The 14,673-nt window shown below is 36.5% G+C and overlaps 1 protein-coding gene across 1 annotated transcript in view; it reads right to left on the reverse strand.

Annotated features, from left to right (window-relative positions):
* The window catches only part of DBT (dihydrolipoamide branched chain transacylase E2), a 41,967-nt gene that overhangs the window by 7,417 nt on the left and 19,877 nt on the right, over positions 1-14,673 (reverse strand). The window contains exons 5-7 of the mRNA XM_024751250.1: positions 7,326-7,447; positions 4,481-4,697; positions 3,315-3,481 (exon numbers count right to left, since the gene is read on the reverse strand). Of these exons, the coding sequence (XP_024607018.1) occupies positions 3,315-3,481; positions 4,481-4,697; positions 7,326-7,447 (506 nt within the window). The remainder of the gene's footprint in view (positions 1-3,314; positions 3,482-4,480; positions 4,698-7,325; positions 7,448-14,673) is intronic.

The raw sequence follows: 14,673 nt of genomic DNA on the forward strand, positions 1-14,673 counted from the left end.
GGGCTTCCCTGGTAGCGCAGTGATTGAGAGTCTGCCTGCCGATGCAGGGGACACGGGTTCGTGCCCCGGTCCGGGAAGATCCCACATGCTGCGGAGCGGCTGGACCCGTGAGCCATGGCCACTGAGCCTGCGCGTCCGGAACCTGTGCTCCACAACGGGAGAAGCCACAACAGTGAGAGGCCCGCGTACCGCAAAAAAGAAAGAATTCCCTCTCCTACTGCCTTCATCTTGTCCAATTAAGAGTTCTTTATGTGCATTGTGTTGTGTTATTTTTGTCTGTGGGTCAGTGGTCTTGACAGAAAAAAAGAAATATCCTTGAACTAGAGAGTTAAGGAAAGTTTTATTAAGCATTTGATTTGATAACTATAACTTTAATCTTCTTTATATAAAAATCCATAACTAAGATTAAAGTGTTATACATTAAAAACAGTATTTTGAGTATAATCCAAATTTTGTAAAAGGAAAAACAAGGTGTGTGTCCACAGATAAGAGGTCATTTTTTCCCCCTGTACAATACTTTGTAGTATTTTCCAAATGTTCTAAAATTATATAGACTGGAAAAAAATGTTATTTTAAAACAAAGCATATTAACTTTTATTTTCAAAATACAGATCAGATATTTCATTCAGACTGGAACAATAAAGAAAAACAATCATGAAATAAATTTAACATATTAAAAAGCTGGACTGTCCTTGCTGCAAAACAGACTTGTCAAAGGAAGCAGTAAGAGGAACTCAGTCTGAAACAAGAGGTGGCACTCTCTTCTCCTCCCCGTGAACTTCTCCACTGGGGTCTTCAACTCATTCTGCCCTCATGCTCAGGCATTGTTCTAACAGTGCTTCCCATTCACACTTTTTTTTTTTGCGGTACGCGGGCCTTTCACTGTTGTGGCCTCTCCTGCTGCGGAGCACAGGCTCTGGACACACAGGCTCAGCGGTCATGGCTCACAGGCCCAGCCGCTCCGCGGCATGTGGGATCTTCCCGGACTAGGGCACGAACCCGTGTCCCCTGCATCGGCAGGCGGACTCTCAACCACTGCGCCACCAGGGAAGCCCCCCATTAACACATTTTTAACTTTCCATTTTCCAGCTCTTTCCCTCAGCCTACAGACCTGCTCAATTTTTCCTTGAGGGTGTGCAGGAGAGGAGGGAGCAGATGGAACCTTTCTTCAATCTACTCCAACCACCGTAACTGTCACCTGCACCTATGCCCTGTCTGCCTTTCTGCATATTTTTTCAGGTTTCTCCTCTTCCTTAATTTCTTTCATTCCCCAACTAACTGCAACTAAGCTTCTACCTCAACAATACTTTATTCAGTAAGTTCTGGCTGAGGCCACACATGACCTCTTCATTACCACTCCAATAGCCTGTTCCCATCCCTTATCCTATTTAACCTCTGTAATGCATATAACCATTATCTACTTTCCTCTTAAAACTTTTTTCTTGTCTCTCAGTGTGAGAGGCTGAATCAAAGGCCCCAATCTATAAGGAGCCTCCTTATCCAAGTCCCTTGGTAGTGCTCTTGCAAGCTGATTCTGAGCTTAGTCATGTGACTTGCCTTGGTCAATGAGTTAAAAACAAACTCAGTGCAGCACAGCTTGGGGAAAGTGCTAACATTCTGCTTCCTCTCTTCACCCCCGGCAGTACTGAGACCATGTGCAGGCTAGCATACTGGGTAGATAAGAGAGACATCCAGAAGAGAAATGAGTCATCCTCACTGAGGCCACCCTACACCAGTGGGCCCCTAGCCCATCTAGTACCTGTCTATAGACATATAAGTGAGCTCTGCTAAGATCAGCAGACAGGTCCTGCTCACCTGTAGATTCATGAGAAATAATACATGGTAATTGTTTCAAACCATGAAATTTGGGGGTGGTTTGTTATACAGCAATAGATACACTTGGCTATTAAGTGACTCTTTTCTGGTTCTCCTATTGTCAAACCACTGACCCCACTCAGCCTCTTCCATTGCCTTTGCCAACTCAGTTTCTACCTACCCCTTAAACACTGATGTAAAACCCTTAGCCTTCTTTTCTTCTCCTTCACACATAATTTGGGTGATCTCATCCACGTGTTTCAATTGCTGTGTCTCTACAGATGACCCTCTATAGCTGTAATATAGTTCAGATCTCTCATTTACTGGCACCTACTACATCTCATGTTTATAGACCATCTCTTTCCCTGTGAGGGTAGTTGTTAAAAAGATGGACATATAGGAGAACAGCTTCTGCCTTACAAGACTCAGCATCAGTGAAGAGACAACTGAGTATAAACACGTTCAAAACACTGAGATGAACTGCAATGAGAAACACAAGGCCATTTAACTCAAACTGTGACAACCACTGGCTTCTGCAGGCGGAACCGGCTTCTGTACACTGGAGCAAAATTTGCTGTTTAGGATGCACATCAAGGGAGGAGGTGGCATTTCAGGTCGAGTTGTGTATTCCAGCAACTATGCGTAGCTTAATCTGACTATAGCGGAGAGAGTGACTGTGAGAGAGAAGACTGGAGAGGTGGGTGGCAGAGACGCATAGAACGCATAGAAATACTTTTTTATGCCACATTAACGCATTTAGAAACCATCCTGAAGGCAATCCTGAAGGGGAACCATTGAAAAGAACCATGGAAAGGGCTGGTAGGAAGCCACACTGGATTTAGAGACAACAGTATGCATTTTTGAGAAAAATGGACCAGAACCGAAAACTTAGCTTCTCCACTTGTTAGATGTAAATTCTTGACAAGTTTCTCAACTTCTCTGAGTGCTAATTTCCTTAAATGGAAAATGGGGATAGCAATATTTACATGTTAACATTATTCTGATCATTAAAAGGGATAATGTATACAGCACGCTTGGTATGGGGTCAGGCATATGGCGGCTGCTTTCTAAATCGTGGTTAGCGGGCTGCTCAAGGTCAGCTGACGGCCTTATTCTTTTGATACTGGCACCAAGGCCTAGTACTAGAAATGATTCCCAGAGGCCTCAATATAAGTTTGTTGAAAAGTGGAAGATCAATCCCAAGTCTCACTTTTCTTCAAATCAGGACTTTGCTGGAGTGATCCTTTCAGAATTAAAGGCTTTATCTACATGGCAGGACAATCCTCACCTAGGTCAGAGATAAGTAGATAAAAATCTGACACAGAAATTTCAATTTTATAAACTTCCATGAAACAAAGAGTGTACTTGTACATTTTTCTAACTATGTGATATTGTGAGAAATATATTTTTATTCAAATCCATAGTTAACACATTGCTCATTCACAAAACAAAATTTAAACGTCTTACTCAAGCCTTGTTTGAAATGACTAAAATCTTACCTTTAAGAAGAAGGGCATGAAGGAGAGTTTAATTCCACGAGCAAAAGCAATGGGTTTTAATTCTTCTCGCAGCTTAACCAGTTCAGTAAGGTCAACATCATCACAATACCCAAAATGAGGTATCTTCAGGGCTGCAGACATGGTCTTGACCATTGCTTTGTGAAAGCCTGGAAAACATTAAATATACATATATATATACGTATATATACATATATGCATATATATATGTACTTTATAAAAATTCTTTAATCCTTTAAGCCCTTTAAAAACTAAAATAGAAGGTTTTCTAATGTTACTTACTCTTAACTAATCTCTTCCTCTTGGAGCTACCATCTTCATTACATAACTTGAAAGCCAGTAATTTCAATGCTAAAGCATTGACTATAGCACAACACCCAGTGTCAATTGTAATAATATAACAGGTAACTGCTTTCAACACTGTGGTATATAAAAAATTCAAAAGGTGGCTTCCCTGGTGGCGCAGTGGTTAAGAATCCGCCTGCCAATGCAGGGGACACGGGTTTGAGCTCCCATCCGGGAAGATCCCACATGCCGCAGAGCAAATAAGCCCATGCGCCACAACTACAGAGCCTGTGCTCTGGAGCCTGTGAGCCACAACTACTGAGCCTGTGTGCCACAGCTACTGAAGCCTGCGCACCTAGAGCCTGTGCTCCGCAACAAGAGAAGACACTGCAATGAAAAGCCCTTGCACCGTAACGAAGGATAGCCCCTGCTCACCGCAACTAGAGAAAGCCCGAGCACAGCAACGAATACCCAATGCAGCCAAACAAAAAATAATAATAATAATGCCAAAATAATAATAATAATAATAAATTCAAAAGGATGCAAGCCATGTATTTACACAATGGCTTCTTGCAAAGCCACTCTTCTGGAAGTTAATCATCCTAAGAATTTGTAAATAACAAATCAGAAGTAGTTGTTTTGAAAGCTAACAAAAAATAATATTTAAAATATACCGAGCAAGTCTTCAAACAGAAAAAATATCTTTACACAAATTTATACTCTAAGAAACCTGCTAACATGTTACTCTTCAAAAATTATCAGTATATATTAAAGCTTTTCCTAGAAAAACTGTAATTTCATCATGTTGAAGTAGCTTCCCCCCAAATAATTACTCTATTACCTTACATTACTATTATTATTACCTTTTATGGGTTCTGTTCTGTCTTTGCCTGTGAATACTGGAGGTTTTGATATTGGTATAGGAATAGTTCTCTCTTTTGGTTTTGGTGGAGGTGGCATACTTTCAGCTTTTGGTGAAGGAGGTAGTATAGCTCCTGTTTGCTTTTCCAGATAGCTGAGAATATCTTCTTTAAGTATTCTGCCATCTTTTCCAGAGCCAACAACTTCACTCAGCTTAATCTAAAAAATGACACATTTTAATGCTAAAAATAAAACTACCTAAAAATAAATAAACCCATCACTGAGGTCTTTAAGTGAAATTAAATGAACTGAAGGTAAAAAAGTATCTCTGCCCAATAAATTAGTATAAGGAAATAACATTTTAATTATCTTAATAGAACACTGCAAACTATAAATAACATTTTCATCTTCTCAATAGAATGCTATAAACTATAGCTACTCTTCATAAGTGATCATTTGTTACTTCTGTACTTACTGTTCATTTGCCCATGTGGTAACAATGTAATATCTACATTGTATATAGCTATTTATAAAAACACATTTTTAAACAGTCAACTATTTCTAAATTTCTTGCATAATTCTTATTTGATTTTTTTCTATTCTTGGAGACTACATAAGAAGAACTGAAAGTTTAAACAAGAGTTAAATACTGTAACAAATGTAGACCACTGTTTCTGACCTTGGCTACCAGTAAACATGTAATGGTTAAAATAATCATCCTATAAAAGCTCTCTTGAATTAGTTTTTTTTCTGATGGCTGTTTTAGAAAGATCAGTACAAAACACTGAAATTAACTTTATTGAGGCATACTTGGAATGTGAGTTCCTTGGTCCAAGTTAAGGGTCAAATAGTTAAGTTTTATTATTGCTTTCCACAGAAGAAACAATAGATGATATAATTCCACTTTCTACTGGGCACTCATGATACTTCTTAGAAACATTTGTGATCTGGCTTTACTTAATCACTTCCTATGTTTGGTAATAGAGATAAAATATTTCACTAAATTGAACTGTATTTAAATAAAAAGACACATTAGCTTGGATGATATCCTCACGCATAGTGTATATTAGTTAAACTCTCAAGGTTAAGTCCTATTTCATTTGTATTAATGCTTCTCTAATAATGACCACAAAAGAGTAAAGGACTTTATCACATCACATTTAGTTTATAACAAATGAACTCTAAGAATTTAAACATAATTTTTAGGTAATTACAAACAACTGTAAGTGCCACTGGTTTTTAATCTTAGACAAACTCAATAATTAATATACAAACTGCAAAAAAAGGGGGGAAAAGGTGATTTTACAATAATAAATCTGTTATTTAATTTCTAGTAATTCTAGTAATTCTAGTAATTCTAGTAATTCTACAAATGCTCTAATTATACACATCTTTAGGGAAAGGAAAGCCACATCATATATTTCTACAGGTAGTCCTTTTATATAATTTTTTTAAAAATGGTAAAATGTTTATAGCTTTCAAAGCAATATATAAGATCGTTATTTCATCTGCTGCCCTTAACAGTGTAGTGTTCCATATTACTATTTCTATTTTTCTGTTAAGCTAAATCGTCTTCATGTTTGAACACATTCAATGGCTAATAAATTTTCATTAAGGGTTTATAACATAATTTTCCTAAGCATTTCCCTGATTTTGAACACGTGTGCCTTCTAATTTTTGGTTATATAAAACACTTTAATATATCCTAGATTATCTCCTTGGGATACTTCCCCAATGGTAGGATAACTAGCTGAAGGAGAATGAACATTTTAATGACTCTTATTACCTATTCCCAAAATGTAAACTTTTTCCCCCTCAACTGTAATTTAACTACTTCTCTCAAAAACAGACAAACAAAAGCCTGCATTGTGAGGCATAGTGGAAAGAACTCAGGCTTTGGAACCACACAGATTTGTGCTCAAATCCCCAGTTCAGCTACTTACTTGATTTTAGGCAACTTAATCAACTTCTCTACCTTTTCTCATCTGGGATAACCCAAACCAGTCTGCAAGGTTACTGTGCGGAATAGTGATAATGTATGTATACTGTCTGGCTCAGAAGTGCTCAAATAATGGAGGCATCAATTGTTGAGACACTATTAATGATTAAGAGCACTGGTTTTAGAGTCACAGAGACTCTCACAGAATCCTGGTTCCACCACTGGGTTAGCTGTGTGACCTTGGACCAGTTATTTGACCTCTCTAAGTCTTAGAAGGGCCCTTTGTCTCAGAGTTGTGAAGATTTAATGAGATAACATGTAAATTATTAGCACAATGCCTAGGAGCCATCTCACTTTGGAGGTAAAGCAGCAATGACTGCCAGGTTAAGAGGGAAAACAGAAGGCCAGGCTCCTTGATACAAGTCAGTATAGCTCTATGGTTTTCCCTACCTCCCTGGGATCAGGCAGATCCTTGGGACCACATCCTTGCCTGGCCCATTTCCCATCCCTTCCCTATACTGCTTCCTTCATTCCTAGTAAACATGATCACTGTCTCAATCAATCAATCATGTGTTCCCAAACCCCTGTCTCAGGCTATGCTTGTAGGGTACCTGATCTAAGACACTAGTATTTACCAGTGCTCAATAAATGGTAGCCCTTACTGTTATTAGGCTCTCAGGAAGAATAATAAATCCACACTTCTCAATTAACATGAATAATAAGTTCACAATTTTCTTTTCATTGTTCGTGAGGACTTTTATGCAACTATCACTTTTTAGTAACAGACATTTTCATGTTTCCTTTAATCCCAACTTGAGCCATCTCATCATGGGATAGCTGGTAATTCTTCATAGATACACATGTATACCTTCTGTGTGATCTCACACTTAAATATTAAGAAAACTTACATTGTTTTCCATTGCAAGGCGACGAACTGCAGGAGTTGCCAGTGTTTTTTGGCCCTTTATTTCTTGGTGTGTGTGTTCATCATGGGACACAGCAGGAGTTTCAACAACATCTTCTTCTGAATCTGGTAACAAGGTAAAATTTTACTCTTTAGTAGAAAACTAAACAACAAGCTTAGTGTCTTATATAAATAAATTCAACTTAAAGTATACAGTCAAAAAGCGTAATAGATGAGTTACTTCAGAATGGGAAAACACAACTGTAAAATGGAAAAACACACAAGGGTACTAGAGTGAGTGAGAGGGGTGTATGGGTACCAGGTACTGTTTAATGATTATTATTGCCTGCTGTTTACTTCATTTCTGTTAAAATTATGTAGCAGCTACAAGTTAAAAAATGCAAGTTTCTTTCATAAATTTTAAAACACAGTGTATTGTAAACATTTTCCTAATAAATTTCTCAAATACATATGAAATGAGAATCAAATGTGAGGTAAATTACATGAATCATGTAAAATCTGTGACAATCTTAAATGCTTTCCTAAGACAATATAGCATTTAAATTTTTTCTTTGCTTTGAATATGGCTTAAGGAATGCTGTGGAAGGTTTTATTTTCATGGCTAATACTAATTTGGTTGTTTTATTCTCTAACTGTAGAGTAGTGATATAAGAAAAACTATCTTGGGCTATTACCATGTATTTTTACAACCAAAAAGAAAAAGGTTTTAAGAGCATTTAATTGTCAAAGTTGGATGCTAGGAAATCAGTGCTATAGTACAGCAGAATCTCTGTGGGAATAAGTAAACTAGAGCCAACCTCTGAAAATCAGCAGAAAACTGAGTTAGCTTTGACATTCTATTCTAAGCAAATAAAAATTTTCCACTGCTAGAAAACTATGGAAAGACATTCTATTCATTCATTCCTCCTCACTAGTCTATGAATTGGTCTGGTGGAGCTCTCAAATTTCCCCTACAGTTAAGGAAGAGAAAAAACAAACACTTTGTATTGAACATGAAGAGTAGTAGAATATTCCACCCCAAAATGTGATTGTAGGAGTTCAGGACATACCACCCCAAAATATGCCACTTTGGTGTACTGATTATTTTCAAGAGCTGTACGCACTTGAAAAACAACAAATGCAGGGAGAGGCTTACTCTGAACTCTCTTCATGTACCTAAAGACATCCAAAAGGAACTCAACTGTCAGAAACTCCCTCCCTAGGAGTTTCATCCAACCATGGAAGATTGACTCATCACAGGAGAAGAGACTAGAAATCAGCAACACATCCATATAAACTTTTGTCACAAACTATCATACCTCCCATATATTCTTCTAAGAGCCAATTCATCCTTCCTAAAAATCATCTACTCTCCCCTAAGAGGCCTACATCCCTCCTCCCCTTTCCCTATTAAGAAGGTATTTAAACCTGAATCCTAAAGCCACCTCTCTGAGTTATTCATTTTTCCTGGGTATCTCCCAGGTATACATGACGTCTACATATTAATAAATTTGTTTTTCTCTTGTTCATCTGTCTTTTATTACAGGGGTCTCAGCTAAGAACTCAGAAGGTACAGGGAAAATTATTCTTCCTTCCCACAATCACCTAGTATATATCGTATACTGCACTACATATGTAATATCTTAATCTTCACTCCAGTGTGTAAGATAGGTGTTATTATCCCCATTTTACAGATTAAAAAAAATGAGACTTGAGATGAAGAGACTGGCCCAAGGTCACACACCAAATAAACTGTGAAGAGCTGGGATTCAATCCTAGGGCTGACTCAGTTTGTGCTGTTTCCTTTAGTTCATGGCTGGCCCTAGTAGATTTTCTTTCTGGTCAAATAAGCTGGAATATAACTTCTACAGCTCCAGGCATAATTTTAGTGCACTTTGAGAAGCCCTGTGCATTGTCCACATCTGTTGAAGTTACTGGAGAAACTAGTAAGAAAGATTAGCATTAGGAACTAAGATCCAAAGAAAAATCAAGGGGGTTCAGTTGTAGGAATCCCAAATACTAACTTGAATAATGCATATTTGCTACAGTTTGAGAAATGCATAAATGCCCAGACATATCATATACAAGTTATTATATAACAGTTCCAAAATATCATGTTATTTATTGCTACTTACCTTTCTGGAAAAAATTCTATATATCACCAAGTAGTACTGCCTTTTGGAATAACTTCGGTGTAAGTATTAAGTAATAAAACAAAGATTTGCAAGAAGTCACTCATATTATATATGAGTTGTAGCTGTCATGTAGTTGTGGGAAGAAAGCTCTCTTAATACTAAAATACTACCTTGCTAAGGACATTGGAAAGCCAGGGATGATTTAACAGAGATTTAACAGAGAATATCTACCAGAAAGCCATTTCCATGATCCAAGGGTTTCCAGTCTTTTTGTAACCTTGATCATAGAACTTATCTTAAAAGTGACCCAGTAGAGAAGAAGTAAATCATAAGGAATGGAGGGAATGTCATTTTCTAAATGGATGAGTGTTTGTGGCATGATGCCAAGATAAACGGAGTGATCAACATCAAATCACAATTTCGCACAGATACAAAAGGATATTTGGTTCAGAACCTAACAACTAGGAAGAAGATCTAGGAAGATGACCAGATCTTTCAGGCAGGAGAGAAAAGAACGGCTTCTAAATTCAACTTAGAGAGCTAGCGGCCACAATAACTTCTATTAGCATTTGATTCAATAACCTTAGCCCTGATAGAGATTGCACATTAGAAAAACAGTTACAGTTTTGGAGAAAGTTGCTGCTGGTTCAGTTTTGCTGATGCAACAATCTGTTCCTGTTACCGTGCCCTGTTACCTCGATGAAATAGATTGCAAGCTATGCAACTGGGAAACCAGCAAAGTCAAGCTGTCCTGGTTACTCTGGTTCAGCCTTTGAACTGTCAGCTTAGCTATAAACTGCGACATGTTTAACACAGGGGGAGGCCCATATTGCTACCCCCAAAATGTGGAATGCTTATTACTTTTTCCAGATTTAATTAAACATATGATTGTTCTATGCAATATGAAGAAAGTGTGGACAGTAAATCAGAGGATGACTAAAATAAAACCATGGTGATCTTGATGTAAAACCAGAGTTTGTGTAACAGAGTGGGACCTGGCAGTAACTCCTGTCGTTTTTCAACTTTTTGAAGAGTAAGTCCTAACATTTGACTCCTTCCTACTGTACTTCACATAGATGACTAAGATGAGGAAGAAATTATTAACAGTAAATTCTAGTTTGTACTTTCCCCTGAAGCTATTGGACATAATTGTTTTCATATCATGAGCTTATAAACAGGAACCTAGTATTTTTATGATTGCAACCGATCAGACTTTGAAAAGCAGGAAGTTTTTTATTGTAAGAAAATATTCTTTTCAGGATTGTTTTTGGACATGTATATGGTAAAAATACAACTTAAAGTGTTTTAATATAAATGTTAAGTATTTGGCACAATATTTTGAGGAGCTTAGTTAAACGTAAAGGACTTCTGTGACTTTTCACATTAAAATGTCAAATTCTTTTCAAATGAGGCTTTGGGGAAAATGATCTTGATCATATTAGCTTTGGTTATAATTCCATTCATTCAATGTACTTTATTCCTTGCCTTTTAAAATAACTAAGTTTGATTCTGAGAAAATTAAGAATTCCAGTGTGATAAAGGCAATTTTTCTTTTATGCAAAAATGAAGTCTTAGTAATTTTCAACCTAGTTTTGTATTCCAGGTATGAAGTTGCCTTAAAAAATCATTTGAAACTTGTTTAAAACATAAATAAAAAAAAATAAAATACTACCTTGTTAAATAGCACTTGAAGAAATTTTCTAAGTTTTTTTATATGATTATACTTATATAGAGTATACTTTATATACTTATTTTCTCCTTTGATGTTCACAATAATGCTACAAGAATGCAGGGCACATTCTTGATTTTACCAATGTAGAAACAGACTCTAAGGGGGATGGAGTTAAGACTAAGCTAAAATTTCATGACTCTCCCCAGCTGATGTGATTTTCACTGTTCTTGCACTATACTCTAATATGTGGGATTTTATTCCTTCAGTAGTGGATTTAGATACAGTTTTTAAAACCTTAATTAAATTTTAAGAAAGAACAAAAGGACTCTGGTAAATAAGTTTTTATCATGAAGACTGTCAATTTAGTGTTGCTGGAATTCATCATGTGAAGAAAATTAATAATAAAATTATATTATTTCAGATTAAATAAGAGTAAGTTGAATTAGTAAAAATATTAAAACTGTGTGATTGCAATGGGAAATACTTTTTGAAATACCAAAGCACTCAAAGGTTTTTGAAAGAGTTGTTTTTGTAAGAAGCTTTAAACTTTTCCTCCCTGCAAAACTTCTTAGGAAGACTTTTCTTCATAGCACAAATCTAAACCTTAGTTTAGTTTCTGCTCAAATGATCATAAATTGAGAATTAATGATGTCTAAACCAATGAGATTGCATAGCATTTTCTTTCTCACTTCAAATTACTGAAACAGCTAATTCAATCAATTCAGTCTACAATTAGCTATACAAAATAAGGTTTTAGTTACGATGATAGGTGCTCATGTTAAAGGGTAAATGCAATATAACAGCAGAATAATATAAAAGTATTCTGCTACATCTTATGTCCCTTCTGCTATAAAGTATTCTGCTACATCTTATGTCCCTTCCTCTCTTCCCTTAATACTTCCCCATGGTGGCAAGACTCCTCAATTAGAGCTAATTAGGTATAGTAACTCTCCACTTGTCTGGTGGTCCAGCATTCTGGCAACTTAATGTTGTACACAGCTGTAGGTGCAGAACACCTAAAACCGTGCCACGCAGCCTCAGCATTAAAACCGTACACTTGCTCCAGAGAAAAGTCATTTATACTCTCAATCACAACCTATTTTCTCTTCTTAGCACATATTTCTTAACAACTTGGTTATCTGTATTGCCAGAAAGTTAAGAAGGAGAGTGATGGCCTGGCACAATGACAAGGCTAAGAGGTAGGCTGAAAAAACAAAAATCAGAGGCAGAATTGTGTTTTTCCCAGAAAAATGAATGTTCATTAACACGCCTTTGCATAATCAAAAAGATTTTAGGTTATACCCAATATCCTCCCTTTAAGAAGGCATAAAATATGTAGGTTTAAAAAATAAATAAATAAAACTACTGATTCCCATTAAATAAATGGTTTAGAAAAGTTCGGGTTCAAAAAGCTTTACTTGTTTAGAAAAGTGAGGAGTCATGCTACTTTTTAAAATAGAGGTTAGAGAAAGCCAGGTTAGCTGTAAAGAGAACTCATGGCAATATTCTTAAGACTGAGTTCACAGCAGACAACATACTGAGACATGGATCAGCTTTGACATAATCTTGATAATATTAATTAACTAAATTTCAATTTGTAATTTTTTTTTTTAAACAGCATAAATGAGTCTAGTGAGCTCTTTTCAAGTAGAGTCTACCTACAGTCAGAGCACTCAGAGATAGGAGTTGGAGATCACAAATACTTTTTCCCTCATCAGAATTATCATGACACTCCAGTCTTGAAAAGCAGGCTGCAACACCATGTTACAAAGAGAGTACCATAGAATATTATTTAAACAAGCATTAAAAGACAGGATTTAATTTCTATTACTGCTATTAAGACGTCTACTCTTGATCCCTTACACTCTTGATGGTTCTATGCTACAATTATTTCCCACCTGTAAAATGGACATAATGTGTCTTATACTTCTAAAAGACTTTTCTTTAGGTAATTTTCTATTTAGAGTATAATTGATTTTCTTGGCATTAAAATGAGGAACAGTATAGACAAATTCAGTATTACTACAAATTCTTGTTTAAGACAGGTACACAAAATATTTAGAAACTTTTCCTGTTTCCAGAATTTAAAAAGAGGCACATATAAATTTCTTAGTAAGTTGAACCTATTATTCTATAGGCTTGCTTATTTATTTTATGCTTCATAGTCATTCTTACAGTAAAAAAACAATAAAAATTACAAGAAAACATAAATATAAAAGCAAAAAGGTACACACACAAAATAAAATTAGCATGCAAGGCAATTATTCAGAATACACTTTGAATTGCAAATGAAATAGAATAGCTAACAATGATCAGTTCTCTGAGGAAAATTATCAGATAATTTTTACTCTGAACATAACCTATCCAATCCCATTAAGTTTTTACAGACATATAATAAACTGTACATACATAAAATATAAAATTTCATAAGTCTTGAAATATATATATACCCATAACTATCACCAAAATCAAGATAACGGACATATCACCCCCCAAAGTTTCCTTATACTCCTTGGTAATTCCTCCCTCCTAACCTTCTGCCTCCTTCCTACCCTATCAGCAGGCAACCACTAATGGGTTTGTTGTCAAAATATATTAGTTTGCATTTCTAAAACTTTATGTACATAGAATCATACAGCATGTTCTCTTTTATGTCTGGCTTCTCTGACTCAGCATAATTTTTCAAGATTCATCCATGTCATACAGGAAATTAATTTTTGTAAAAAATTATCTAGAAAAAATATACCCCCTCCTGAAAAAGTTCTATGATTTTATAATTTGCTATATCAAGACTTATTAAGTTGGATTTCATTGGAGATACCAAAAGAAACTCTAAGAAATAAAAGGAAACAATAAAACCCCCCACAAATCCCAATTGTTCACTTGTTCATATACAGTCAGCCCTGGGAATCCACAGGTTCTGTATTCATGGATTCAACCAACTGCTGATTGAAGATACACAGAAAAAAAATGTATGTAGGTTATATGCAAATACTACACCATTTTTTTTTTTTTTTTTTTTGCGGTACACAGACCTCTCACTGCTGTGGACTCTCCGATGCGGAGCACAGGCTCCGGACGCGCAGGCTCAGCGGCCATGGCTCACGGGCCCAGCCGCTCCACAGCACGTGGGATCCTCCCGGACCGGAGCATGAACCCGTGTCCCTTGCATCGGCAGGCAGACTCTCAACCACTGCACCACCAGGGAAGCCCACTACACCATTTTATACAAAGGACTTGAGCATCTGCAGATTTTGGTGTCCGTGTGTGTGTGTGTGTGTGTGTGTGTGTGTGTGTGTGTGTGTGTGTGTGTAGCTACAACCAATCCTTTGCAAATACCACAGGATGACTATAATTTGCTTTTATGGACGGCCTAGATAGGTATCTAATCTGGTCTACAGCACTTGACAGGGTATTCTAATTTACTAACATCCACAATAATGTTCAGCATCTTTGGTTGTCTCAGTTTATGCCAAGAGTATAATTCTTTCCTTTCTAGGTCTTAACCGAATGAAAGAAAAATCTATACCTATTATCTTGTTGAT

Source organism: Neophocaena asiaeorientalis, unplaced genomic scaffold (genome assembly GCF_003031525.2).
Source record: "Neophocaena asiaeorientalis asiaeorientalis breed wild unplaced genomic scaffold, Neophocaena_asiaeorientalis_V1.1 scaffold147, whole genome shotgun sequence".
Lineage (NCBI taxonomy): Eukaryota > Metazoa > Chordata > Mammalia > Artiodactyla > Phocoenidae > Neophocaena > Neophocaena asiaeorientalis.